This window comes from Sciurus carolinensis, chromosome 15 (genome assembly GCF_902686445.1).
Source record: "Sciurus carolinensis chromosome 15, mSciCar1.2, whole genome shotgun sequence".
NCBI classification, from domain to species: Eukaryota; Metazoa; Chordata; class Mammalia; order Rodentia; family Sciuridae; genus Sciurus; species Sciurus carolinensis.
The window spans coordinates 3,832,155-3,857,161 of record NC_062227.1 but is presented as its reverse complement, the minus strand read 5'-3'; the positions used below and the strand labels follow the sequence as shown (position 1 = coordinate 3,857,161).

General features: G+C 50.7%; 1 protein-coding gene and 1 pseudogene across 8 annotated transcripts in view; one reads left to right on the top strand and one right to left on the bottom strand.

Moving 5' to 3' along the window:
- Ldlrad4 (low density lipoprotein receptor class A domain containing 4) overlaps positions 1–25,007 on the bottom strand; it is a 357,460-nt gene that overhangs the window by 219,387 nt on the left and 113,066 nt on the right. For 6 of the 8 annotated variants that reach the window (XM_047526198.1, XM_047526191.1, XM_047526196.1 and 3 more), the window contains one exon: positions 2,919–3,376. In XM_047526198.1, the coding sequence (XP_047382154.1) occupies positions 2,919–2,958 (40 nt within the window). In that variant the 5' untranslated portion in view covers positions 2,959–3,376. Of the gene's footprint in view, positions 1–2,918; positions 3,377–9,824; positions 9,944–12,257; positions 12,282–25,007 lie in introns of those variants that run through there. The other 2 variants (XM_047526197.1, XM_047526195.1) reach the window with 2 other exon arrangements.
- On the top strand, positions 23,509–24,046 carry LOC124965305 (signal peptidase complex catalytic subunit SEC11A-like; annotated as a pseudogene).

Genomic DNA, 25,007 nt, shown 5'->3' with positions numbered 1-25,007 from the left:
TTATTTTAGCACTGGTGGTTTATCCTAAGAAGGCACAGGAAGCTCAAAGCCTCGTCCTGCAGGTAGTCACGGGCTGGGCTGTGAAGACCGTCAAGCACCCAAGCAGAGAAGCCGATCTGCTCCTCCTGCTGAAGGAATGTACTCTGTTCCTTTCTTCCGTTTTTAAGATTTGACCCTCCCAACCCACCTTGGCTTCTCCCTTAAACACTGTTCTCTGAGTGACACTGAATTCAATGTCCACAAGCACCTGGGATCTTCTTAGGATGAAGGCCCTGACTTAGCAGGTCTAGGTGATGCGGAGACTTTACCTCCGAGGGTAACGCCCAGGCAGCAGCACGGCTCCCAGTGAGCCCAGCACACAGATGAGTCGCACACAGCGCTGCTGGCGACATTCCAGCTGTGGCCACCCCAGTGCACTCCGTGGCCCAGCAGCACCAGACCCGGCATCGTGAGGAATGACGGGAAACAAGCAAGATGCTGCGAGCCCTGAAATCCTTGCTGCAAGCGGCAGGTTCCGCTGGGAAGAGACCCCCCGGGATGAGCGAGTGAACTCCTGATTTTCCCAGTCCCGAGACTCGACTCTGCGACTATTGCAAAGATATTGATGGAGATGCATTAAAATAGGCTGGAAATCATAATCTACAGTGCACACATCCTTCACGTGAATTTTCATATGTGTATCGCATACATGTATATATATGCATATATATGGAAATATATTTTCACAGGCTCTAATTGTTCACTTGTTACTTTCCTCAGAAGAATAAAACTCCAAAAACATGTATTTCAAAAGTTTTCATAAATGGTACACTTGTTGCTCAATTTAAGTATCTATAGGTGTACTGCATCTGATGAGGCGGGAGCCCAGCTGGGCAGGGCTGCAAGAGGGTAGCCCTGAGCAAGTTGGTGGGGGTTCCAGGGCCCGGTGGTGGTGACAGTCATAATAACCGCAACGCTTACTTGGGCCTTCGTATGTGAGAAGCATTGCCCTACCTACTAAGAATTCTCCAGGCAGAACCTGGGGTTCTGATTATTCACATGGTGCTTCATATTAGCCTGGGCTTCCTTTCCTGTGGGGCAGAAAGCACCCCAAAGAGTGGTGAGGACCACATGTGGCCAAGTGTGAGCCACAGTGACCCAGTGCCAGGCTCCAGAGGGTGAGGAGCTCATGACAGGAGCCTCAGCAGAGAAGAGATGACAGACAGGTGCCTTTCAACCCCTCGGGGACAGCGAAGACACCTGGGGAGTGGGGAGGCTCCTTCCTGGTCCTGGGTTGCTCTCACTTCTGAACCCTGGGCTGCTCCTCCTCGGGTTCCCCTTGTCCTATCCCCTCTTCCTTTCTCGTTCCCTCTTTTTCTCACAACTGCCTTTAAGAGCCTCTATGCAGGTACCTTCTAGATGCCTCTCCTGCTGGTCACCTCCTGGGTGTGGAGGAGAGGCTGAGCAGCACACCTAGCCATTTCGGAAATGCTGCAGGGCACGGTGCTCCCCCTGGAGGGAGGGGACTGTCCCTGAGGGAGCAACTCAGGAGGCCAGGCAGCTCAAGGGTACATGCTAAGTGAGGTCCAGCCTGGGAAGTCTGCAGGTGGATCAGAGAGCTCGCGTTTGCTGTGTCTGTTTCTTCCGAGTCTATCTAAAGTGGCTGTTGAGCCTGCTTTCACTGGGCCATGCACCCGCGGACATCTTCCCCACCACCTCCGCGAGGCCCCCAGGCCACAGAGGATGCTGAGAGGTCTCTGGAGTCGGCCCAGAGTGAAGGTGAGGAGCAGCAGGGTCAGATTGGGCCACCTGACTCCGCGCTGCAAGACTCCGTATCAGGGACTGGAAACCTCATCAGGATGCTCAGTCCTCCTCGGAGCAGCCGTCAGAGGGCTGCATCTTCACTGCAAATGATCCAAAGGAAATGGAAAGGACTTGAGGGGCCCGTCTAGGAGCAGAGAGCCAGGCAGAGGAAAAAGCAATTCCAATCCAAACCCACGTGGCCCCCAAGCCTGAGCCTCAGTCCCTCTCTCCAGACGCCCCAACCACCTGGCCTGCTCTTTGCAAAATGTGAAAAGTTAACATTTTTTTAAGGACTCACATGGCTGGAGAATGTAGTCACTTTTCATGACTTTTTTCCTACCATCTTTCTTCTACATAAAAATATAAGCAAAAAAAAAAAAAAAAAAAAATCCTCCCTGGATTCCTTGAGGTTCCTTAACTTCTCAGTCCCCAGTCTGCAAATTCAGAGTCCTAAAGGATTAAGTGGCTTCCTGGGATGTTAAGTGAATCAGACAAAGAGCCAGGATCCAAATTCAAAGGCCTCTGTGTCTCAGGCCATGGCTCTGGGCACCCGCCAGACCCAGTGGTTCCCTGCAAAATGTGCAAACTGGCAGCCAGGGGGCAAATCAACATTCACTTGTGATGTCCAGCTCCGTCCGAGCTCCTTTGTAAGAGAGCGATGCAGACTGCAGCTGAGCTCTGCCAAGTCGGGCCCGCGCTCCGCCACCATCGGCACAGAAATAACCCCGGGGAAGCAAACCCAAGATGGACGGGGGGGGGGGGGGGGGGGGGCGGGGGGGGGGGGGGCGGGGGGGGGGGCGGTTACTCAGCAGCAATTAACTTTTTCCCTTTGGAGAGTTTTCCTAGTTCCATTTTGGGGGAAAAAAAAAAAAATCCCCCATACATCCTCTGCCAGTGACATACTTTCTTGGAGAGGGGCCTAGGGGAAGCCCACCAGCCCGGCAGAGTGCTTTCCACAAAACCAGACTCATCCCATGTCAGGTGCTGGTTCCGATGCCTATTGAGCCAGAGACAGAGAACAAAGTATTGTGTCGTCACCTCAGTCACCATAGCAGCCCTCGTGCCGCCGTGGCGGACTATGAGCGACCCGCCAAACCTCGGCAGGAAGCCTCTGGCTCAGCGGGACGGGTTCTCACCTGTGAAAGCATTTGTGGCCTGGAAACCAGCTTCCTGCATACTGCTCCCCAGTCAAGCGTGTGCTCCGACGCTTAAGCTGTCCCGTCGCAAGGAAGCCGCCCAGGCGAGGCCTCAGGTCACTTCCATCTTAGCCTGTCTGAGTCCATTGCTCTGCCGGTCCAGCGCTCGGGAGCATCTGACGCCCACCAGCCCTGCTCCCACACCCGAGAGCGGGCGGCGGCAGGACGGCACGCAGTCCGGCAGCGTGCGGGGCGCACAGTCCCGTCAGCCGTCCAGCCAGAGCGTCGAAGCCATGGCGACCCAGGCGTGGAGGAGCTGTCCCGCTGAGACCTGCCGTCCCACTCAGGGCGCAGGCCTGCTCAGCCTCTCCGTGGCCAGCATTGTCCACGGGCTCAGCTCTCCGGGGGAGCCCAGCCTGTCCTGATCTGCTGCTCTCCGGGCTTCACCTCTGTCCTTGCTGAAAGTAAAAAGAGAAAGGTCACTTTCTAGGGCATCTGGAAAGCCATCAAGATTCACAGACCCACAGAAGCCAGAGAGAGAAGTCACCGGAGCCAGGCCGCCACCCCCTTGTGGGCTCTCGGGGAGCCCGCCCGGGGAGCGGGGCTGCTGTGGTTTGGATCTGGATGTCCCCCAAAGGCTCCTGTGCTGAGGGTCGGTCCCCAGTGCAGCAGTGCCCAGAGGCGGGGCTCCTGGCGGTGACTGGGTCGGGTCAAGAGGCCTCTGCTCTCATCAGTGCATTCTGGGTTCATAATGGAGCAGACTCTTGGGAGGTGGTGGAGCCCACAGCAGGTGGACCTGCTGGGAGGACGCAGGTCACTGGCGGGTATATCTTGTCCCTGGCCCTTCCCTTCTCTCTTTGCTTCCCGGCTACCACAAGGTAAGTCATCATCTCCCCGGCCACACACTCCTGCCACCATGATATTCTGCCTCACCTCAGGCCCAAAGCAATAGGGCCAGTCAACCTGGGACTAAAACTTCCAAAACCGTGAGCCAAAATAACGCTTTCCTCCTTTAAGATGTTTGTTCCTCAGGTATTTTGTCATAGTGACAGAAAGCTAACTAACACAGGTGGGGTTCCCCATTACCCCCAGACTACTACAGAAGCCACCCCTCCACAGCTATGGAGAGCACAATGTTCCAACGTACTTCCCAAGTTACTCAGAGTTCAGGTGCACCTATAAGACGTTGTTCATTTTCCAAGCTGGTTCCTGAGGTCTCTGGAATGGGCTCTTTGGTGCATTCACACTGCCTATGGGACTGCAAATTGGTGCAACCACTTTGGAAAGTAGATGGAGAGTCCTCAGAAAACTTGGAATGGAACCACTATTTGACACAGCTATCCCACTCCTTGGCATATACCCAAAGGACTAAAAATCGGTGTACTACAGTGACACAGCCATATTAATGTTTATAGCAGCTCAATTCAAAATAGCTAAGCTATGGAACCAACCTAGGTGCCCTTTGACACATGAACGGATAAAGAAAATGTGGTATATATACACAATGGAATACTACTCAACCATAAAGAAGAATAAAATTATGGCATTTGCCTGTAAGTGGATGATTCTGGAAACTATCATGCTAAGTAAAATAAGCCAATTCCAAAAAAACAAAGGCCAAATGTTCTCTCTGATACGTAGACACTAACACACAATTGGGGGCGGAGAGAATAAAAGTTCAGTGGATTAGATAAAGGGGAATAAAGGGAAGGGGGGATAGGAATAGGAAAGACAGTAGAATGGATCAGACATAACTTTCCTTTGTTCGTATATGAATACACCACCAGTAGAATTCCACATCATGAACAACCTCAAGAATGGAATCCAAATTAGAATAAGTTATATTCCATATATATATAATACGTCAAAATACACTCTACTGTCAAGTGTATCTAAAAAGAACAAATTGAAAAATAAAAAAAGAAGTGGAATCTTTGGTTCATATCCACCAACATAAGCACTTCAGGAAGGAAAAACCAGGAGTTAGATTGAGCAGTTTCTCCAAGTGATTCTTAAATCATGATCAAGCAGGATTTCTCCCAGGGATACAAGGATGATTCGCCATACACAAATCAATACACACGACCACAGCAACAGAATGAAGGATAGAAACCACATAATTATCTCAATGGAAGCAGAAAAAGCTGTGGATGAAATTCAACACTCTCCATGAGAAAAACTGTCAACAAATTATGTATAGAAGGAACACACCGCAACACAACAAAGGACATATAAGGCCACAGACAACATCAGATTGAATGGAGAAAAGCTGCAAACTTTTCCTCTAAGATCATAAATGAGACAAGGATGACCACTTTCTTCATTCTTACTCAACATGGTGTTAGAAGTATTATCCAGAGAGGTAAGACCAGAGAAAGAAAGAAAGGGCAGTCAAACTGGAAACGAAGTCAAATTATCCCTGTTTGCAGATAACCTAAAGATGATACTCAAAACTATTAGAATTGATAAACAAATTTAGTACAATTGCAGGATATAAAATTGACGTGTAAAAGTCAGGACCATTTTTATACACCAAGGACAAACTTACTGAGAAAGAAATCAAGAATATTCCTGATGCTAACCCCTCCCACCCCGCATTATATGTCCTCGACCACTTATCAGCAAGATCACTCGTCCTTTAGTTTTTTGAGATTGGCTTATCTCACTTAGCATGATATTCTCCAATTTCATCCACTTGCCTGCAAATGCCTAATTTTATCATTCTTCATGGCAGAGTAATATTCCATTGTATATATATGCCACAGTTTCTTTATCCATTCATCAACTGAAGGGCATCTAGGTTGGTTCCACAATCTGGCTATGGTGAATTGAGCAGCAATGAACATTGATGTGGCTGTATCTCTGTAGTATGCTGATTTTAAGTCCTTTGGGTATAGGCCGAGGAGTGGGATAGCTGGGTCAAATGGTGGTTCCATTCCAAGCTTTCTGAGGAATCTCCACACTGCTTTCCAGAGTGGCTGCACTAATTTGCAACCCCACCAGCAATGTATGAGTGTACCTTTCTCCCCACATCCTCGCCAACACCTGTTGTTGCTTGTATTCTTGATAATCACCATTCTAATTGGGGTGAGATGAAATCTTAGGGTAGTTTTGATTTGCATTTCTCTTATTACTAAAGATGTTGAACATTTTTTCATATGTTTGTTGATTGCTTGTATATCTTCTTCTGTGAAGTGTCTATTCATTTCCTTAGCCCATTTGTTGATTGGTTATTTGTATTCTTGGTGTAGAGTTTTTTGAGTTCTTTATAGATTCTGGAAATCAGTGCTCTATCTGAAGTATGAGTGGCAAAGATATTCTCTCACTCTGTAGGCTCTCTCTTCACATTAGGGTTAGGTTTAGGGTTAGGGATAAGGAGGGTGGTAAGAATGGAGGAAGGAAGGACTGTATAGAGGGAAAAGAGGGGTGGGAGGGGTGGGAGGGGTGGGGGGGAGGGAAAAAATAACAGAATAAATCAAACAACATTACCCTATATAAATTTATGATTACACAAATGGTATGCCTTGACTCCATGTACAAATAGAGAAACAACATGTATCCCATTTGTTTACAATAAAAAAAAAAAAGAAACTGTGGTATATATACAATGGAATATTACTCAGCCATAAAGAATGATAAAATTATGGCATTTGCAAATGGATGAAATTGGAGAATATCGTGCTAAGTGAGATAAGCCAATCTCAAAAAACCAAAGGAAGAGTGATCTCGCTGATAAGTGGATGATGCCACATAATGGGGGGTGGGAGGGGTTAGTGTTAGGGTTAGGGTTAGGTTTAGGATTAGGGTTAGGGAGGATGGCAAGAATGGAGGAAGGAAGGACTGTATAGAGGGAAAAGAGGAGTGGGAGGGGTGGGGGGAAGGGAAAAAATAATAGAATAAAAGAAGAAAAAAAAAGAATATTCCTATTGACAGTGGCTACAAAGAATAAATAAACATTGAGGAATAAGTTTAAGAAAGTGAATGATCTCTACAAATAAAATTACAAAGCACTGGTGAAAAATATTGAAGAGGACACTAAAAATATGAAAAGCTATCCCATGTTCATGGATTGGAAGAATTAATATTGTTAAAAGACCTGCATTACCTGAAGTGATTTACTGATTTAATGCAATTCCCATCAAACTATCATGACATTCTTCACAGAAACAGAAAAAAAAAATTCTAAAATTCATATGGAACCACAAAAGACCCCAAATCCAATTGCGAAACAATCATAAGCAAAAAACAAACATGGCAGCATCTCAATACCTGACCTCAAAACATACTACAAAGCTATAGTGAGCAAAACAGCATGGTAGTGTCATAAAAATAGACACATAGAATGGAAGAGAACAAAGAATCCAGAAATAAATCCATGAGTTTATAGGCAATGGGTCTATGACAGAGGCACCAAGAACACACATCAGAGACAGCATAATCTCTTCAATAAGTGATGCTGGGAAAGCTGGATATCCATGTGCCGAAAAATGTAACTAGACCCTTATCTCTCATGATATTAAAAAAATATATTTGAAATTGATCAAATGAATAAATATAAGACCCCAAACCATGAAACTCCTAGAAGAAAACACAGGAGAAACACTTCAAGACACTGGTCTGGGAAAATATTATTTTAATATGACCTAAAAGCACAGGCAACAAAAGCCAAAGTTCACAAATAAGATTACATCCAATTAAGAAGCTTCTGTGCAGGCAAGGAATCCATCAACCTGTGAAGAGGCAACCTGCAGATGCGATCAAGTACCTGTAAACGATGTCTGTGCCGATGGACTGGTAGCCAGGACACAAGGGGAATTAAAACAACTAAATAGGAAAAAATAAACACCCACAAGTAATCTGATCTAAAAATGGACAAATGGCCTGAACAGGCATTTCTAAAAGTGAGATTTACAAACAGCCACATAGATGTGAAAATGCTCAACTTCGATCATCAAGGAAATGCCAATCAAAACCACAGCGAGATATGCTCTCCCCCCATTTCGAATGGCGATTAACAAAAGGTCAAAGCATAGCAGACGCTGCTGAGGACTGGAGAAAAGGGAACTGTCACGCACATTAGTACAGCCATTAAGGAAATCCTCAACCAACTAGAAAGAAAACTAGCAGGATCCAGCAATCCCACTTCTGGATACGTATCCGAAGGAAATTAAATCAGTATGTTAAAAAGACACCTGTACTCCCATGTTCCTTTGGGCATTCATTCACAATAGCCAAGGTACAGAATCAGGGATGATGAATGCGTGGATAAAGGAAACGTGGCATATGTACACAATGCGACATTATTCAGCCACATAAAAAGACACTCTGCCATTTGTTACATCAGAGATGGGTCAGGAGGATACGCTAAGTGGATAAGCCTGGCATCCTTACCTCCCACCAACTTTTTATTTTTTTATTTTTGACTGGGGATTGAACCAAGGGGCTCTCGACCACTACTATACCCTCCCCCTTCTTATTTTTCATTTTGAGACAGGGTCTCACTAAGTTGCTGAGGCCGGTCTCTAACTTGCGATCCTCCTGCCTCAGCCTCCCATGTGGCCGGGATTACACGTGTGCGCCACCACGCCGGGCCACATCAACGTTTTAAGTGAACTCCTGTCGTACACTCTAGTCATCGATTTCAGAGAACAGAATTTATCCAGTCAGATAACAACAAAGGACCCCTTGACCTAAAATCTTCTTTTCTCTCTGCCCTTTTCTAGGATTCTTTTGGTGCCCCCAAATACTAGACTTCATTTGTTTTCTCTGTGTGGTTGTTGTACGCTGGACTCCACTGAAGAGCTCAAGCCACCTCGTTCCTTTCACAATCCAGTTATCCTGATGAACAAGACGGTAAAGTGAAGCCAGTCCACGGGAGGGCTGGGACCCTGGAACTGCTTCTCAGCGGGGGGACCCCCTCCCAGAACGGGCTGGGACCCAGTATGTTCCATCAGCGAAGGTCAGGTGACCCACAGTGGGCAGAGTGAGGGTGTCAGGGATGCAGCCCGTCGGCAGAGGTGAGCCGACTGAGCATCAAGCGGCCGGGCCGGGCATGTGTGCAGCACCTTCAGAAAGGTGAAGGTGGAGAAGCTGACTCCACTGGCCCTTGCTCTCTCTGCTCTGGGGCCTCCTGCCTGTGACTTGCCCTCCCCGAGAGGTTCCTCCATGATCCCCAGCCTGGGCCTGGAGCCTGCTTCACAGCCTAGTCTGGTCAGCTCCCTGCTTCCCATAGCTTGGCTCCCTACAGGTGTGCCAGTCACCCTCGCCCTCCTCTGCCCTGGACCAGAAGTGCCAACAGCACACAGCCGGCGACTGGCTGGTCCTCAGAATCTCCTGGGTCCCCAGTGCCCGGTACCCGGGCTGCTCGTGAAGACAGGTCTAGTGAGTGAGCAGAAGAGCCCGGGAAGGCGGCTTCAAGGAGCCTCCTGCTCCAGGCCCCCAGCAGAAGGGCAGATGCAGGTACAGAGCAGGGCTCAGCAGACCCCCTTCGCAAACCCACCCGAGCCCCAGGCTAGCCCGTGCCGCTCCCAGGGCCAGCGGCTGCTCCCCGCTCCGTGTGGCTCTGGTGCCCCCCACTGGCAGGGTCTTCCTCCCCCAGTAGAAGAGGTCAGGAGTGACCAAAGCCACGATCCCATGTGCTCACACTTCACTCAAGGCCCGTCTGCCCCAGGAAGGCTGTTAGAGGTCATGGAAGTAAATCTCCAGCAACAGGGAGCAAGCTCGGTCCGCAGGGGTTAAAGAGCCGAGCCCAGCAGCTCGTCTGCAGAAGGACAAGACCCACGCTGGACTGTGGCCCTCCAACCACAGTCCCCGAGACTTGGGAGGCTCAGGTCAATCCCTAGACCTCAACGCCCCATGGTGCTCGAATCAGGGAAAGAAGAGAGAAGGGAGCAGGAGGTGACTTACCCGAGTCGGAGGCAGCCCGAGCCACGAGTCCAGAGCCCCCCTCCACAGCACGGCCCTGCCGGCACTCCGTCCTCTTCACACACACACACACTCACACACACGCACAGATGTTCCATTTATACTGGGAAGATGGGCAGGACCGACCAGGAAATAAATTAATTCAATATTGCACTTGAAAAAATGTCATTAAGTCCCTCCCATAACAGAGCAACAGTTACTAAGGAAATAGAGCACATCAAACGGAAAAACGCCCCCACAGGAAGGGACATTTCTAAAAACACCAACACTCGCAGAACCGAAGCTGATAAGTTGTAGACTGTGTTTGGGTTACTCGTTGTTCGTGAAAACTTAGAGGAGATGCAGTCCTCCTAGGAATCACTCGGCAATGAAAACTGATGGCATTCATAGCACAGCTTCATCAAAAGCACACTGTCAAAACAGCAGGCGTGAGGCAGGGCCCAGGAGGGGCACACGGGCCCAGAGGCCAAAGCCCAGCGGAGAAGGGAAACACCTTTTTTTTAAAAAAAATCACATAACATTTAAGACACTGGAGTGCATAAAGAATCAACGCTGCAGTTTCGTATTCTATTTCCTCTCGCTGCGGACAGACTGTTTGGCAGGCGGAGTGTCTGTTACCTAGGTGACGGCCAGACTGCCAGCCGCAGCTCAGGCCGCAGGGACTCAGAGCCCAGGCCCTGGCCTGGCTCTGCTGATCTCCTCTCCTCTACCCACCAGGAAAGTTCCGCAGAGAAAGAAGCACCAAGAAACCAGGAGGTGGCTCCAGATTTGGGGACTGTCACAGAACTTAAAAACGAGTCCCTCTGAGAGTCGTGCTGCCCAGCTTAGCGCACCGTCTCAACCACTGCTGGCTGAAAGCAGTTCAAGGGGGCCAAGGACTTTTTAGTGAGATGGGAGGGAAAATGGGAGAACGAAGCCCAAGGACCTACCCCACTGGCTGGAATCAGGGACACCCTGGTGGACAATCAGCGTCCTTCTCCACAATGCATCCTTCTGCCCTGATGGACAGTTGAGCCAGTCTGTCCCAAGATTTTCTAACAGAAAACAACCACCACCACAAGACCCCTGCCCTCAAGGCAGCCTGGGCAGAGAGAGACCATGCAGGAATCCTGCCCATCTATGGGACTTGGTCAAGTCACTTGTTGTCCAGGCTGACCTACCCTGGCTCCCATTTCCTTATCTGCAGAGGACGTGAAACTCCAGGGTCCTTCCAGTCTGCACATTTCCCATGGCCGTGTGCCTGGCCAAAGGAGGGAAGGACACGGGGCACAGGCACAGATCTGCCTGAACACAAAACCAGTCAGAGCAACAGGCCGCCTGCCCCGCGCAAAGCCGAGCTGGGGCGTTGGGAGCTCCTCCCGCTACTTCTCCTTCCTTGGATCTGGGGACATAAACAACAGGAAGCTTTTGTGGTCCAATCTCACAGCCATCCCAGCTGCGGGGAGCTCAATGGGATCTGGCTAGCTCTTCAGTATAAGGAAGCGGCTGCTTTCGGTCAGCAGTTCAGAGACCAAACAGGAAGCACAGCGATTATATCAGAACATCACCTTGGCAAACACCACTTCGATAAGGTCTGAAGGACCTACGCTGTGCTGTTCAGCTCGCACCAGGCTGGGAAAGAATCTCTCCCCAAATAGACAGGATCACTGTCCAGGGAATCCCTAAGGATCCAGGAGAGGAGGACGTCCAGTGGCTCGTCACCCGAACCTTTCTTTCACTCCGCAAAGGAGGAGGCTCCCGAGGCCCAGGGAAGAGAGCGTGTGCTCCGTGGGAAGCCAGAGGAGGACCAGAACCAGGCATCTGGATCCAGACCCGAATCAGCCAAAGGGAGAAACTGACTCAGTGAGGGAGGGGCCTGCGGGACTGGAGAGGGGCACAATGCACCTCCTGACCCCCTGAGAATCAGGGATGCTGGTGCTGTGCTTTGGATTTGAGGTGTGCCCCCAAAGCTCCTGCGTTAGTACTGGAGCGAAATAATGAGATCCCAGACCCGTGACCTAACTGGTCCATCGTAGCCCACGGGGACTAAGGGTGGTAACTGTAGGTGGGGGTGTGGGGAGGAGTGGGTCACTGGGCGAATGCTCTGCGCCCCTTCCCCTCTGCTTCCTGGCTGCAGAGAGCCCAGCAGCTTCCCCCCGGCCACCCCCTCCGCCATGACGCTCTGCCTCACCCTGGGCCCGAAGCAACGGCGTCAGTGGATCATGGACCACAACTCTGAAACTGACTGTCAGCTCAGAATAAACTTCCCACCCTCTTGTTCTTACCAGGTGTTCTGGTCACGGCAACGTAAAGCTGATTAACACAACTAAAATGATTTTCACTGGCCGCGTCCCAAACGGGGCCATGCCCACAGCACCCACGTGGACACGAGAGAGAAAGGTCAGTCAGGATACCCCCAGGGGAAAGTGCACTCACAGCCTGGCCTGCGGACCCCATGGACAGCTTCCTCTCCTCGTTCCGCACAGCAGGAAGGCGTGGGCCGGCACGCGTCATCTTAGGTGCTGCAGAGACGTCCGCGAGCAAGCACACCCAGCTCCGTGCCCTCGGCACCGACCTTCTGGGCCCGGTCTGTCCCTGGAGGAGATTCCCACCATTGCTTAGCCTCCTTGGTCCTGACCGTGGGCCTGGAGGACAGCAGGTACCCCTGAAGACTGATCGTGCCGCACTGATCCTGTGTGCACCTCAACTGGGCCGCCTTCTCAATCTGCTGCCTCCTGCCTGCATCCGCTGCACAGAGTATCAGGGGCACTGGACGCAGGGAGGCCAGTGGCCATGGGGCACTCAAACTCCAGAGGAGCTCCACCTGGCGGGGTCTGGAGCACGGGGCCCACCCCTACGCCACGCAAGACACACTCCAGTGCACACTTCCGCACAAATGGGCCAGCGACAGAAGTCCAGGCCCGGCTCAGCCCCTCTGCCCAAGTCCCAGCCAGGCTGCGCATGAGTTCCACAGTTACTAATGCTCCCCTGAGGCTCGGTTTCCTCAGCTGTAAAACAGAAGTAATGAGGATGACCGCCCCTAGAGTCCCTGTGATCGAGGGAGTGAACACGTAGAAACACTGCGTCTGGGAGCCCGGTTACTGCAGGTGTGACAAGCTACCTCAGAGGCACTGCTAGCCTTGTCTCTGAGAATCCACCCTGACCCTCCGCTTCCGGGTCTTAACCCACCCAACTGGGCACACAGCACGGTCCCTCAGTTGATTGGTCTTGATCTTTACAAATAAAAAAAGTTCTCAATAGATAGAAATCAAAGCTTAAAAATCATTCCACGTCAGCTAAAATTAACAACAGGGAGAAACAGGGTAAAGCATACAAAATTAGAGGAAATGCGTGGGGTGGTATTTGCTATGAAATGTGGTAGAAGAGATGAAAAAAAGAAACTTGCCTTTAAAAGGAAAAAAGAGCCTCTTGATATCCCTTGATATTCAATTTTTTTCATGTTTTCATACTGAAACACCAACTTTAAAGGCAGCCAACAGAAAGGACTGAATACACTCAACCAACGTCTACATCTCCTCGTTGGAAAACACGCACGCAGGTCCAGTCTGCCTTTCTTCCACCCTCTTCGGTTTGGTTGGTCGCCTCTGTGAAGCATTGGCTTTTAAAGTCCTTCGCATGTGTTCCTCAAGCTGTCACAAGGTCCCAGAGGGAGACTCCAAGGTGGCAATCCAGTGGCCGGGGCGCAGGGCTTTGGGGAGCTCAACGCCCGGACCATCTCGCTGGGCTGGCAGTGGACGTGCAGGGACCAGGACAGTGGTAGCTGTTCTTCCTGAAGCCACCTGTGTGCAAGCTACAGCCACACCAGGTGTCTGTGATGGGCTCAGACCCGTCAGGTGACCTCTGGACGCACTTCCCCAGGGATGACTCTGGGCCCCAGGCCCAGGAAAACGCGGTACTTGTCCACATACCAAGAGGTGCCGGGCAGAACAGCCAGCCTTGAAAAGCTAATAATAACTGGTCAGCAATAAAACAGCCAAGGTCCCCCACGGAAATGAGGAGCCGCCTGATTTCAGCTGCTGGCATGAGCAAAGGTTTCCTAAAGGCTCCTTGTTTACGGAGCTCCAGACCAACTCCACATCTGCCTCGTAAACCCAAACACACGGAGCGCTTGAACCCCAGGGCAGGAGTTCTGTCTTGTTTGCTCACATCCATTTTTTGAGAAATATATTCCTTCAGGGGGAAAAAAAAAAAAAAAAAAACTTTCCACTTTATAATTTTTCACAACTCAATATCCGGTTCGAGGTGGGTGGTTTATCTTAGATACTTCCAAAGGAAACGTCCACGCTGCGGGGACAGATGTGACAGAAGCAGAGGGACGGCAGCAGCGAGCCCCTGAGGGAGGTCTCCTGGCACCTGGGCCTGCAAGGCTCTGACAGAGGCCATGCTCAGTTTAATGCAGGTGCCACTGAAGGTCACTGAAGGTCACTGGCGACATCTACACGCAGCTATAGGTGGTCAGCAACGCGCACTCTGGCGCACTCCTTGCCGCCTGAATGTCCACTAAGACAAAACTGGGGAGAGGTCTTGCGTACCTCTGGAGACAGGAGGACCTTCCCGCTGTCTGAGGAGCAGACCCAGATGAGACCCAGCCCAGGGCCTCTTGGAACCAACGCCTCTGCTCAACCTCTCTGCTCTTCTCACTGGTCAGACCGGAAGTGACACACACGTGATTAATTATGCACCATCCTCCGAAGATCATGGCTTCCGCCCCCATCAGGGAGACGCTGTCGATTCTGAGAGCCAAATGACAATCTCTGCTGCGGGCTTCCAAGAACAGCTTGGAATTCAATGGGCAAAGCCATCCCCGGAGTCACTCCGTCCAGACAGTCAGAGCTGGAGGAACAACTCAAGCCGATCACAGAAATCCAAAGAGATGGACATCGCAGCAGGGGTCTGAAGGACATGACAGGAAGTGGCTCTGCTGACCCCAGCAGAGGTCACCAGCAGCAACTGGGCCCAAGAGGGTGACAGACGAGCTCTTGGTGGTAGCTACACTGGAGGAGGAAGGCAGCGTTTGGGAGTAGCCCGGGCACACAGGGTCATTGGCTGAGCAGCCCTGACTCCACGCACGCTGAGGCAGACGAGGACCGTCTCGCTCTCTTCCTGGAAGGCCGGACGGGGCGGGCGTGGAGAGTGCATCTGCCCTGCAGAGCAGCGTGGAGAGGGCAGAGAAGCCGGGGGAAGGAAGGCTGCTGGCAGCAACTAAGGGGACAACACACACCCGCCCCGGGTGCTCTGGAGGCCTCCAGCCAAGCAGAAAGAGCTCATTAGACTGGTCTCGACTGCCTTGGTAACAGAGGCCTAGGTATGTGCTCTTACCCAGCAAAAGCAAATGAGTTATTCGTGGGAAAGCACCACAGACAGGCACCTGCAGCAGCCCAAGCAGTGATGCAGAGACAGCCCTCCTAGGATGCAGAGCCTGGTGATTGGAGCACAGGCTGGGACTTGCTGAGTCGCTGGGCTGCAGAGGCTCCAGGCACTATCCCATTCTGAACCATGGACCCGACCCAGCAAAAGTGATCACCACACACACTGGAGACGCGGGGAGGGTCTGGTTCTTCCATCCATTGTTAGACCCAGGTGAAGGGATTCCTGAGCCCCACGAGGAAAACCACAAGGCCCCAGCAACAAGAGCAAACTAGACCCACCAGATCTGACCCTGAAGGCCCTGTTCAAGTCACTGCCCAGGGTCAGGCCTCCCCGTCCAAGTGCACCAGGAACCTCACCCACCTAAAGCCGACCTCCTCTGCATTTAAACCATTTCTTCTTTAACTCTTCGCTTTCCCTTCAAAATCCAGCCCTCGTTATTAACCTTTCCCCGTGGAGTCGCGACAAATAGGAGCAGACCTATCTTAATCCCGGCTCTGCAGTGCCGATCTCAGCAAAGTCCTTCAGGTAGAGGCCAGGGCCTCCGGAGTCCTGAGAGGTCAGGATGGAGGGCAGGAGCAGGGAGGACAGGAAGAGCGGGAGGAGGCTCCATCTCCACGGGCAACGGCCTCCTCCACCGCCCTCCCTCCCACGGGCTGGCGAAGCACACACAGTCCCTGGAGCGACACAGAAGAGCACCTGACTACGGTCCTCGCGGGGAAGCGGGCCGTGGCTGCTTTTCACCAGCGCTCAACCCGTGTCCCCAACATCCCACACAGCCCCCGAGTCACCAAACCCCCACGCAACCACTTGGTCTTCAAGAAAAAATACATATTCACAAAAACATGAAATAGAACACGTTGAAATGCACAAGACTCACGTCCAGTAGCCAGGGGCTGGTGGTGGGGATGGTAACAGGGACGTGGGCAGTGCCCCTGGGCACTGGTGCCATCCCACAGCTGTGGGCGAGCGCAGGCCAGATGGCCAGCTCCGAGCACCTGTCTGAGCCTCGCACTCGTCCTCCCTAAACTGGGTGGTCACATGTGTGGCTCCCCAACACCTAATGGGGCCCTGAGAAAACGGCTGGGGCAGCGAGGGGTGTAGGGAACGGCCCAGGGGCCACTACCTGCCGCCATGCAACCCTGAAGAAGCGTGTGGGGTTGCCGCTGGCCGGCCAGGCTTCAAGGGGCAGGAGGAGGAAATGTCTGTCCTTTGCCCAAGTCAGGGGAGAGTCGGGAAGAGAACCTCGTGACCGGCCCCAGTGAACTCCACTCCACGGCTAAGCCCCCAGGGAGTTAAATCCTGGGCCCGTGCAGAGCAGAAATGAATATTTTCCTCTTCACATAATCGCTTACATAGGTCAGCATGGGTGGGCTCTGCTTTTCCCTTACCGTTGACGAAAGCCTCCCCACCTACCTCGAGCCTCCCACTGCTCCTGCCGACCCTGCCTCCCATGTCCCCCAGGAAGCCTCCTTCCACCCGCCACACAGCCAAGCACTGTGAACACACAGTGACTCACCGCCAGGGATTCCCCACACAGAAAACCCACTCCAGTCAACTGACTCATCTCCACACATCCTTTGAGTGAAAACATGTTATTATGTTCAATAAAACCATACAAGAAATAATAGCTAAAGATGGCATTTAAATAACTTATACCAACACCTAAAAATGGCTTCCTGGAGGCAAAGGGAGTCACTGGCATTTTCAAAGATATTCTCTGAGCTCCCTCTTTCCTCCTCCTCCTCCGCCCACCTCCCGGGACGCATGAGTCATGGCCGCAGCCACAGCTGCAAGGACCCCCCGGCCCAGAGGTAAACTTGGGCGAAGCGGGATTACAGTGAGGACGGAGGCTGCCACTGAGATTTAAAAGCAGTCTAGCTACTCCCCTACCACCCCTTTCCCTTTCAGTTCCCATGGAAACAGACCTCCGATAGCCAAAAACAGGGTAAAGATAGCACCATGCCCAGTTTTCCCCACAATCTGTTTCCATGGGAACTGGAAAAGAAAGGAAGGGAGGCTGGATAGCCAGACTGCTGAAAACCTCCATCCTCTTCAGCTGAGTCGCAGGCAGCACACCGGTCCCAGCAGCCTGTGGGCCCTCCACGCAAGGGCTCTTCAGGAATGAAACGTCCACTTGGGGTTGGAGTCTCAGGGAGAGCCAGACGCACAGCAGGCTGGACCAGGTGCTCAAAGCCAACTGTGGACCTCACATCCAGCAGGCGAGTCACCTTCAGCCAGCAGGTCCCACACCTGGTTGGGGGGCAGAATCACCCCAGACCTTCTGAATCAGTGCCTCTAGGGGTTGGGACCAGGACTCTAGTGCTTCATGAGCTCCAGAGGTGATTACCATGCAGGACCATTTTGGGAACCTTATGGTCTAGACTGGAGCTTCTCGAGGTTCAGCATCCATGCAAAATTCTATGGGGACCTTGGTGAAGTGCAGATTGGGGTCCAGGAGGTCCGGAGCAGGTTCTGCATTTCTAACCAGCACCCAGGGATGCTGATTCTACTGGTCCATGGACCACATCAGAGCAGCAAGATTCTAGAGTCCAGTGGTTTGACTCTTGCACTTTCTTCAGAAACCAAAGATGGAAACCACAGTCGTTTCTGCTGTAGCAGCTAATTCCTACTTCAACTGCTAGTCCACTACCCACAATGGGCTCTGAAGAAGACCGGTTTGGCGCAAGGGAATTCAGGTCATGCTTCATACAACCCTCCCTCTACATGTGTCCCTGCCTTCAGGGGTATCCACGAGGATCAAAAGGTAACAACGTTCAAAACCACGTGTAATCATCAGGTAGATGTGGCTGCCTCCTCCAAATCTGATCTCTCTGAGAAAGGTAAACACATCAAACTAGCGGTGGGACATGCGGAAACATGGAGAAAACGTTCACAAATATGGACAGAGAAGAATGCAACTGTCCACATGTGATTTTAAAAGAAAACAGAGAAACTGTGGGGGAATCTCTGGAATTTATGACGAAAGAAAATCATTCAGATAGCTTTAAAATCCCTAAAACAAATCCTAAAAGAAAATTCTAAAATTCTAAAAAAAGAATTGTACAAAATCAATGTAATTTCCATGTTTTCATTAAACATATGCAGGGTAATACAAAGGTAATGTTTACTTGCATACTGAACCATAAAATGATTTTGAACCACGTCAAATGCTGCGTATTATTCAAAAGCAAGTTACTGATCTGCTCTTTTAAGAAATCTCCATTTTGCTTATATAGAAAAGGGAGAGTTATTTCAGTTTGTTTCATTAAATACATTTGTACATCATTCAAAAGGCATATTAATCTTTGAAAATTAAAATAAGAACAAAGATTTCAAGTATAAATCACTAAACCATATTACAAGCTTTCTTGAAAAAAAATAATCTGATTCTAAAAATGTAGAGGGAGAAAAATCAATTATTTGATTAGTCAGCACACCAGCAGCTGAGATAGCTAAGCGCTTCTGCACAGCCCTGGAACTGCAGGCAGCTAAAGAAAAGGTTGGACATACAGTCAGGTCTCACACTGTCTTCCACGGAAGCAAAAATAGACAGGCAGATATTTATACACGTGTGGATAATGTCATGCACCAACTTTCTTAAAAATACGAGTTAATTTGTGATTCTGTTATTTTGAGGTTCCCAAAGCACACCAGCCAGAGGGCTGCAACTCCTGTGACGAGAGACAAAATCAAACAAGGGAGCTTTGCACTGGCTGGAAGGATGTGTGCGCACGCGCACGTGTGCACACGCACAGTCACTTACTGTGGTTGTGCCAGATGATGCCAAAGGAGAGTGAGAGTGACTGGCTCCATCGAAACTGGTAGAGATGATTGGGAACAAATGCAGAGGCGTGCTTCCACCCAGACCACCACAATCCAAAAGTCTGAGAGGCGTGGGCAGAAAATCCGCTGTGGTTGTCTGTTGTGCGCATGTGTTTCCTTTGTGTTAACGCCAGGAGCCACCGTAGCAGAGTCAACAGGCGACCTACAGGGCCGGCTGTCGAACAGTTTTGTACAAGGTCATGCAGTCTCTGTCCCTGCTCCTTAACCTGCCAGGACAGCACGAAAGCAGCCCCGTCACACAGCACTTAAGCCCACGAGTGCAGCCATGTTTCAATAAAACTTTATCGATACAAACAAGTACTAGCCAGCAGCTGGGCCACAAGCCATAATCTGCCAGCCACTAGACCAGAGTATACCAGACTTTCCTTATTTGGGGAAAATGTCTTGACTCCTATTCCATGGCTTCAGGGAAAGGGAAAAAAAAAAAAAAACTCTTCAAAGTCAGTCTCGTTCTGTTTTTTGGTCACCCTTGAGAAACCCCTGGATTCCCAACACCCCAAAGGCTCAAGAATTTCCCAACGCCCTCATACCAGCTCTGCTCAGCTGCAACAAATTAACACACAATTGTCGTTTCTAACGCGCCATCTGGGTTCTCTGTTCTTTTTACATACATCTTGTCTCCTTCACTTCATTCTAATAGTTCCAAGGGAAAGACTTTATTTGCATTTCCCTTTAGAATTTAGCTTAGTATTCAGCACTAAGACAAAGATATCAAAGGTTCTCTGACCAACCAGTCTCCCTTCTTCCTAAAAAGTAGGTAAAAAAACAAAACAAAGAAAAACACCATCTTTTATGTCTATCTCAATGAGACTATGGAGAAGAAAGAGACTGACCCTACTGGATAGTGGTCCCAGCAAATCCACATGGCGATAGGTACTGAATTCAATGATTCAGAAGAGTGTACTGGACTACACTGTGAACAAACTCATTTTTCATATTTGAACAGGATTATAGAAGTTGGAAATAGGAAATGCTCTTCAGGTATCATCCACCGCAATGCACTGTTCCCCATAAGTAGAAAGGTAGAGATGGAAGGCACCACTGCCCATCTGGGAAGACAGCAGGAAAGGCCTGGTGTCAGAAAAGGGCCCGCTACCCGTGGTGCCCGTGGCCCCTGGCAGAGCAGGAAGTGGAAAGAGCAGAGTCTAATGCACTTCTGAAGCTGTGATAATAAAACCTGCCTCGCAGGGGTGGCAGGAACCTCCAAGTAAGGGCAGTCCAGGAAAGGCACCTGTCACGGGGAGGGCCGATGTGCACAGAGCAGAGTCACACAGGATCGGAGAACACGAGTCGACTCTAACAGGCAAAGCGAGCACCAGCTCTAAACCACTAAATCACACGAGACTTGTTGGGGACCAAGTTTAACAGCCCCAACGTGTATCCCTGGCCACCTCCCCTCTGTGGCCACCCAGCACGTGAGTAGAGACCACAAGCCACATCTCTCACACTCAGGACCATGAGATCCCACAGGAGAAGGGTTTTCAGTTCCTTTGCCCATTTATTGATGGGGTTACTTGGGTTTTGGTTGTTTAGAGGACAAGCGTTTTCAAACTGGGGCTGGTAACCCATTCCAGGGTTGTGAAATATACAAAGTGAGCCTCCAGAGACCTCCGCACAGGGACTGACACGCGGGTACCAGCACACGTGCACCCGGTCACCATGCAGCGTCCTTTTCCTACTGTGAATTGTGGTCAGGAACTAAAATCCACTTCCTATCCCACCCGGGGCTGCTCAGCCTGGCTTCTTCCACAGACCCCGCAGCTGGGATGCAGCTCAAGCCCAAGAGCACCTGTGCCCTTCCCGGGGGCTGGCCACTGCTCTCTGCACCCCAGTGTGACCCCCAGGCTGCACCATCTGAGAGTGCCCAGGCTAGCGACTGCTGGCCTTAAGCGTGGCCGCCCACCACAGCCAGCCTGGGCCGCACAGCCTCACCAGGGACACAGCTCTCAGCCTCGTTTCCTTATCCACCTGGACCAGGCTGAGGAGCTCCCCAGGGGCAGGGAGCACACCTCCTTCCTGCACCTCCAACATCAGACACAGGTGCATCAGAAACATTCACCGAATGAGAAAAGAAGAAAGCAGAACCCGTGGCCACCACTCCTGAGGTCACACGCCCTCTGCCTGGGTGACCAGGTCTCATCCCGGAGGCAGATGTGGTCCTCCTGTCCTTATCCTCGATGTCCAGCTCGCCTTGATACACATGCATGCTGAGCTTCCTCAGGCAAAGAAACCAAAACCCAGCCTGTAACACATTCCTCCTTCTGCACCCTCTGCCCTCAGCTAGCAGGGTGAACCCGAAGGAAAGCGGACGGCTCCAGAGCTGCCAGCCAGCTTAGAGACAGGGATTCACTTCAGAAGGACTATTACAAATCACAGGTGAGCTCATCTTTATGATACGTGTTAGACAAAAATCATGCGTATTAGGTCAAACATCACGCACCAGGGTGCACTATCTAATCGTACACACGTTACGTAGTTCCCATACTTGCAAACATTCATACGTGTGTACGTATCATACACATACTGGTGTTTCTAACTCAACGCATGAACTTATCGAGTTGGGGACAGAGCTCCCTGCCGCGGCTTTGCCCAGAGACCTGGGGCGCTCTGGAATCTTATCAGCGCCCCTTGGCTTTTACAAATCAGACTACTTCAGACTTAAAGAAGCAGGGTTTGTCAAGGAGCTCCCAAACACGCGGGTCCCCACGCCCTGGGAAGAGGACAGAGGGCGAGAAGCAGGCGAGCACCAAGCAAACGTCCAGGAAAGAGCTGGCACACGGCAGGCTCTTCCACCTGGACGGACGGACAGAGGGACAAAGTTGTTCAGTTTGAATAGTTTCTACAATGAACTTCTGGGGTAGGCGGGACTCTCGGAAACGGCAGCTGCTTAAGCAGAAAGTGGCCACGGCTGAGACGGGCCAGCCGGGGCGGCCACACACGCGTTCCACAGAGAAACCGCCCTCCGCACCCGTTCCCCTTGTCCGCCGGCACCTGATCTTGGGGCCTCGCCTCCCGGGCGGCCTCCTGACGGGTCTGCTCTTCCCCACCTTCGTTCTCAGCTGGGTCCTGAGCTTTGGGGTCCCCAAGCCCCAGCACCAGGCCTGTCATCGTCCCCCGCCACAGACCGTCCTACAGGCACCCATGTCCTGATGACCCCGCACCTACAACCTGGGGCAGGACCCCTCTCCTGAGCTCCAGAGCCTTCATTTCTAGCCACCGTCTAGAGAGTCTAGCATGCAGACTGATACAGCCAGTACCAAACACACCAGCTCTCAAAACCAAAAAGAGCCCTCCTCCCACATCAGCTGCTCCTCCTCTTGCACCCCTCGACTCAGACTGGCGTGGCCACCCCAGCCCCGCACTCACCTCACCGTGTCCTTCGCCCCACCGTCCCTAGGACACCTCCGGCCAGGACTGTGGTCCCCACGCCTGTGGGGTGGGGCAGTTTCTGAGCATGAACACGGGAGCCCTTTACACCAGGACCATCCAGCCCGCCGGTCTGCCCTCCACTCGGGTCCCTATGACGGTCACTTTCCAAAGCCACAGGGCTCCTTCCGGCTTCTGAGCGGTGTACCTTAGATTCCCACCTCCACTGGTCAGGATTCCATGGGGAGGGGTCACAATGCTGCCTCCTCTTACCTGAGGACCTGCACGTGGACAGAGCTGGGCTGTTCCTCCTCCGTGTGGCCCGGAGGCTGCAGCCGGGCCCCTGAGTGAAGGGCGGGTAGACAGTCCTCCGCTCACGCTCGGGAACGCCTGATGCTTCTTGGGCCCTTTAATGACTAAAAGTCCTGCAAATCTGAAATGGGCTGCCTCTCGACATGGTGAGCACCGTCCCGCAGCTGCTGCTGGGGTGCTGGGGAGGAATCAGCAAGCAGACAAGAGCGCAGCAGGCAGGAAGGAACTCCTCCTGCCTCTGAGATGATTTCACGAATACAGTGACCACATCTGGGCTGACCTATCCCGCGCCTCACTCAGAGCCCTGTTGCCAACAGTGACCTCAGGGACGCACCCTACCAAGACCACCCTGATGTCAGTCGCGAAGACCAGCCACAACCCAGACTCCCCCTGAAGCCTGTACGGAGCGTCAGGAACTAGGGCAGTGACCGTCAATTCCGCCTTAAAAAATGGAACTTGAACCCCATGTATTCTTGCTACAGGAAGCAAGAAGTTACGAATTTTGTTTTGCTGTGATTTGTTTTTAGAGATAGCAAGCCAAAGAATTCAGATGACAACTATCAGACCACTCTCATATTTATTCAGAAGGATTTTTTTTCCTGTGGAAGTTATCAACATCAAACAAATATATTCCAGATTCTGATCTTTAATAAGAGCTCATATCCTACCATAGTCAAGCCAGTAGTAAAGAAATACCAATCTTCAAAAGATCAAATACTTTGTTTTGGTCAAATAGCGCTTCGCTGCTGCCGGTGTCCCGGTCGCCGGTCCCGCCATGCTGTCTCTAGACTTTTTGGATGATGTGCGGTGGATGAACAAGAGGCAGCTATATTATCAAGTCCTAAATTTTGGAATGATTGTCTCCTTGGCACTAATGATCTGGAAGGGGTTAATGGTAATAACTGGAAGTGAAAGTCCAATTGTAGTGGTGCTCAGTGGCGGCATGGAACCTGCATTTCATAGAGGAGATCTTCTCTTTCTAACAAATCGAGTTGAAGATCCCATACAAGTGGGAGAAATTGTTGTTTTTAGAATAGAAGAGAAATTCCTATAGTTCATTGAGTCTTGAAGATTCATGAAAAGCAAAATGGACATATCAAGTTTTTGACCAAAGGAGATAATAATGCTGTTGATGACCGAGGTCTCTATAAACAAGGACAACAAAGATGTTGTGGGGAGAGCCAGAGGTTTTGTTCCTTATATTGGAATTGTGACGATCCTCATGAATGACTATCCTAAATTTAAGTATGCAGTACTTTTTTTGCTGGGTTTATTCGTGCTGGTTCATCGTGAGTAAGAAGCCTGCCTTGCTGTTCCTGACCGTTCAGAGTCGCTGTGGGTCTGGGATTGGTGGAATGGAGAACACACATGTTGGTGCTTCTCCGTAGCCCTGGTTTACGTTAGTTTATGTTTCCACGCCAGAATCTGTTTGGGTGGGTGCACGTGCACTAGAGTGCACTCGAGGGGACTTTCAATCACAGAATTTCATACGTTGTCATTGCCACACTTTCACATTTTTGTACATCAGTGAATTTTTTATATTAAAAGGTTGAGCCAAAGCCCCCAGTGTTTGTATTTTGAAGCCAAGCTTCACTTCTAAAGTGCCTACAAGAGTTCTGTAAATGAAAATGCAACTCTGCACGAGTTTTGAAATTGTCATTCCTCGTTATGATGGGAATGGCACATACTGAGGTGGTCATGAGTCTTTTAACTTTTCAGAATTTTAAATAAAAGACTTTGCACATTGAAAACAAAAAAATACTTTGTTTTAGCCAAAATCCAGCAAGTTTGGTTTTTCCCGTGGATGACCTGAGTCATACCATTAATTGAAAACAACACCAGGAAGAAACCACATTCTAGATCAGTTGAGAATTCTGTAATCGGGGTCTCTTCCAGAACATTCGCTGACTGTGGGGTAAGCACACAATTTGTTATGAGTTCAGGAGTTTCAAAAACAAATATTTACTTTCAATTTCAAATCATGTCTATACAATGGTCAGAAAAAAAGAATGGTCAGACCCAACTAGGAAATCCTGGTGACTTTGAGACAGCACCCCCTGACGGAAATGACCTTCATTGAACGGGCTTTTCCAGGAACTTCATTTGGTATCAAGTCAATTTACTCCTAGGACATTTCCCCACATTAGGACACAAAGCAGGTGTTGCCAGAAAAGGCAACTGTCCGTGGAGGAGACGGGCGGGCGACGGGATGCTGGGAAACGCTCCTAGGAGCACGTGTCGGACCCCTTGCTCCACAGGGATCCACGGCTCTCC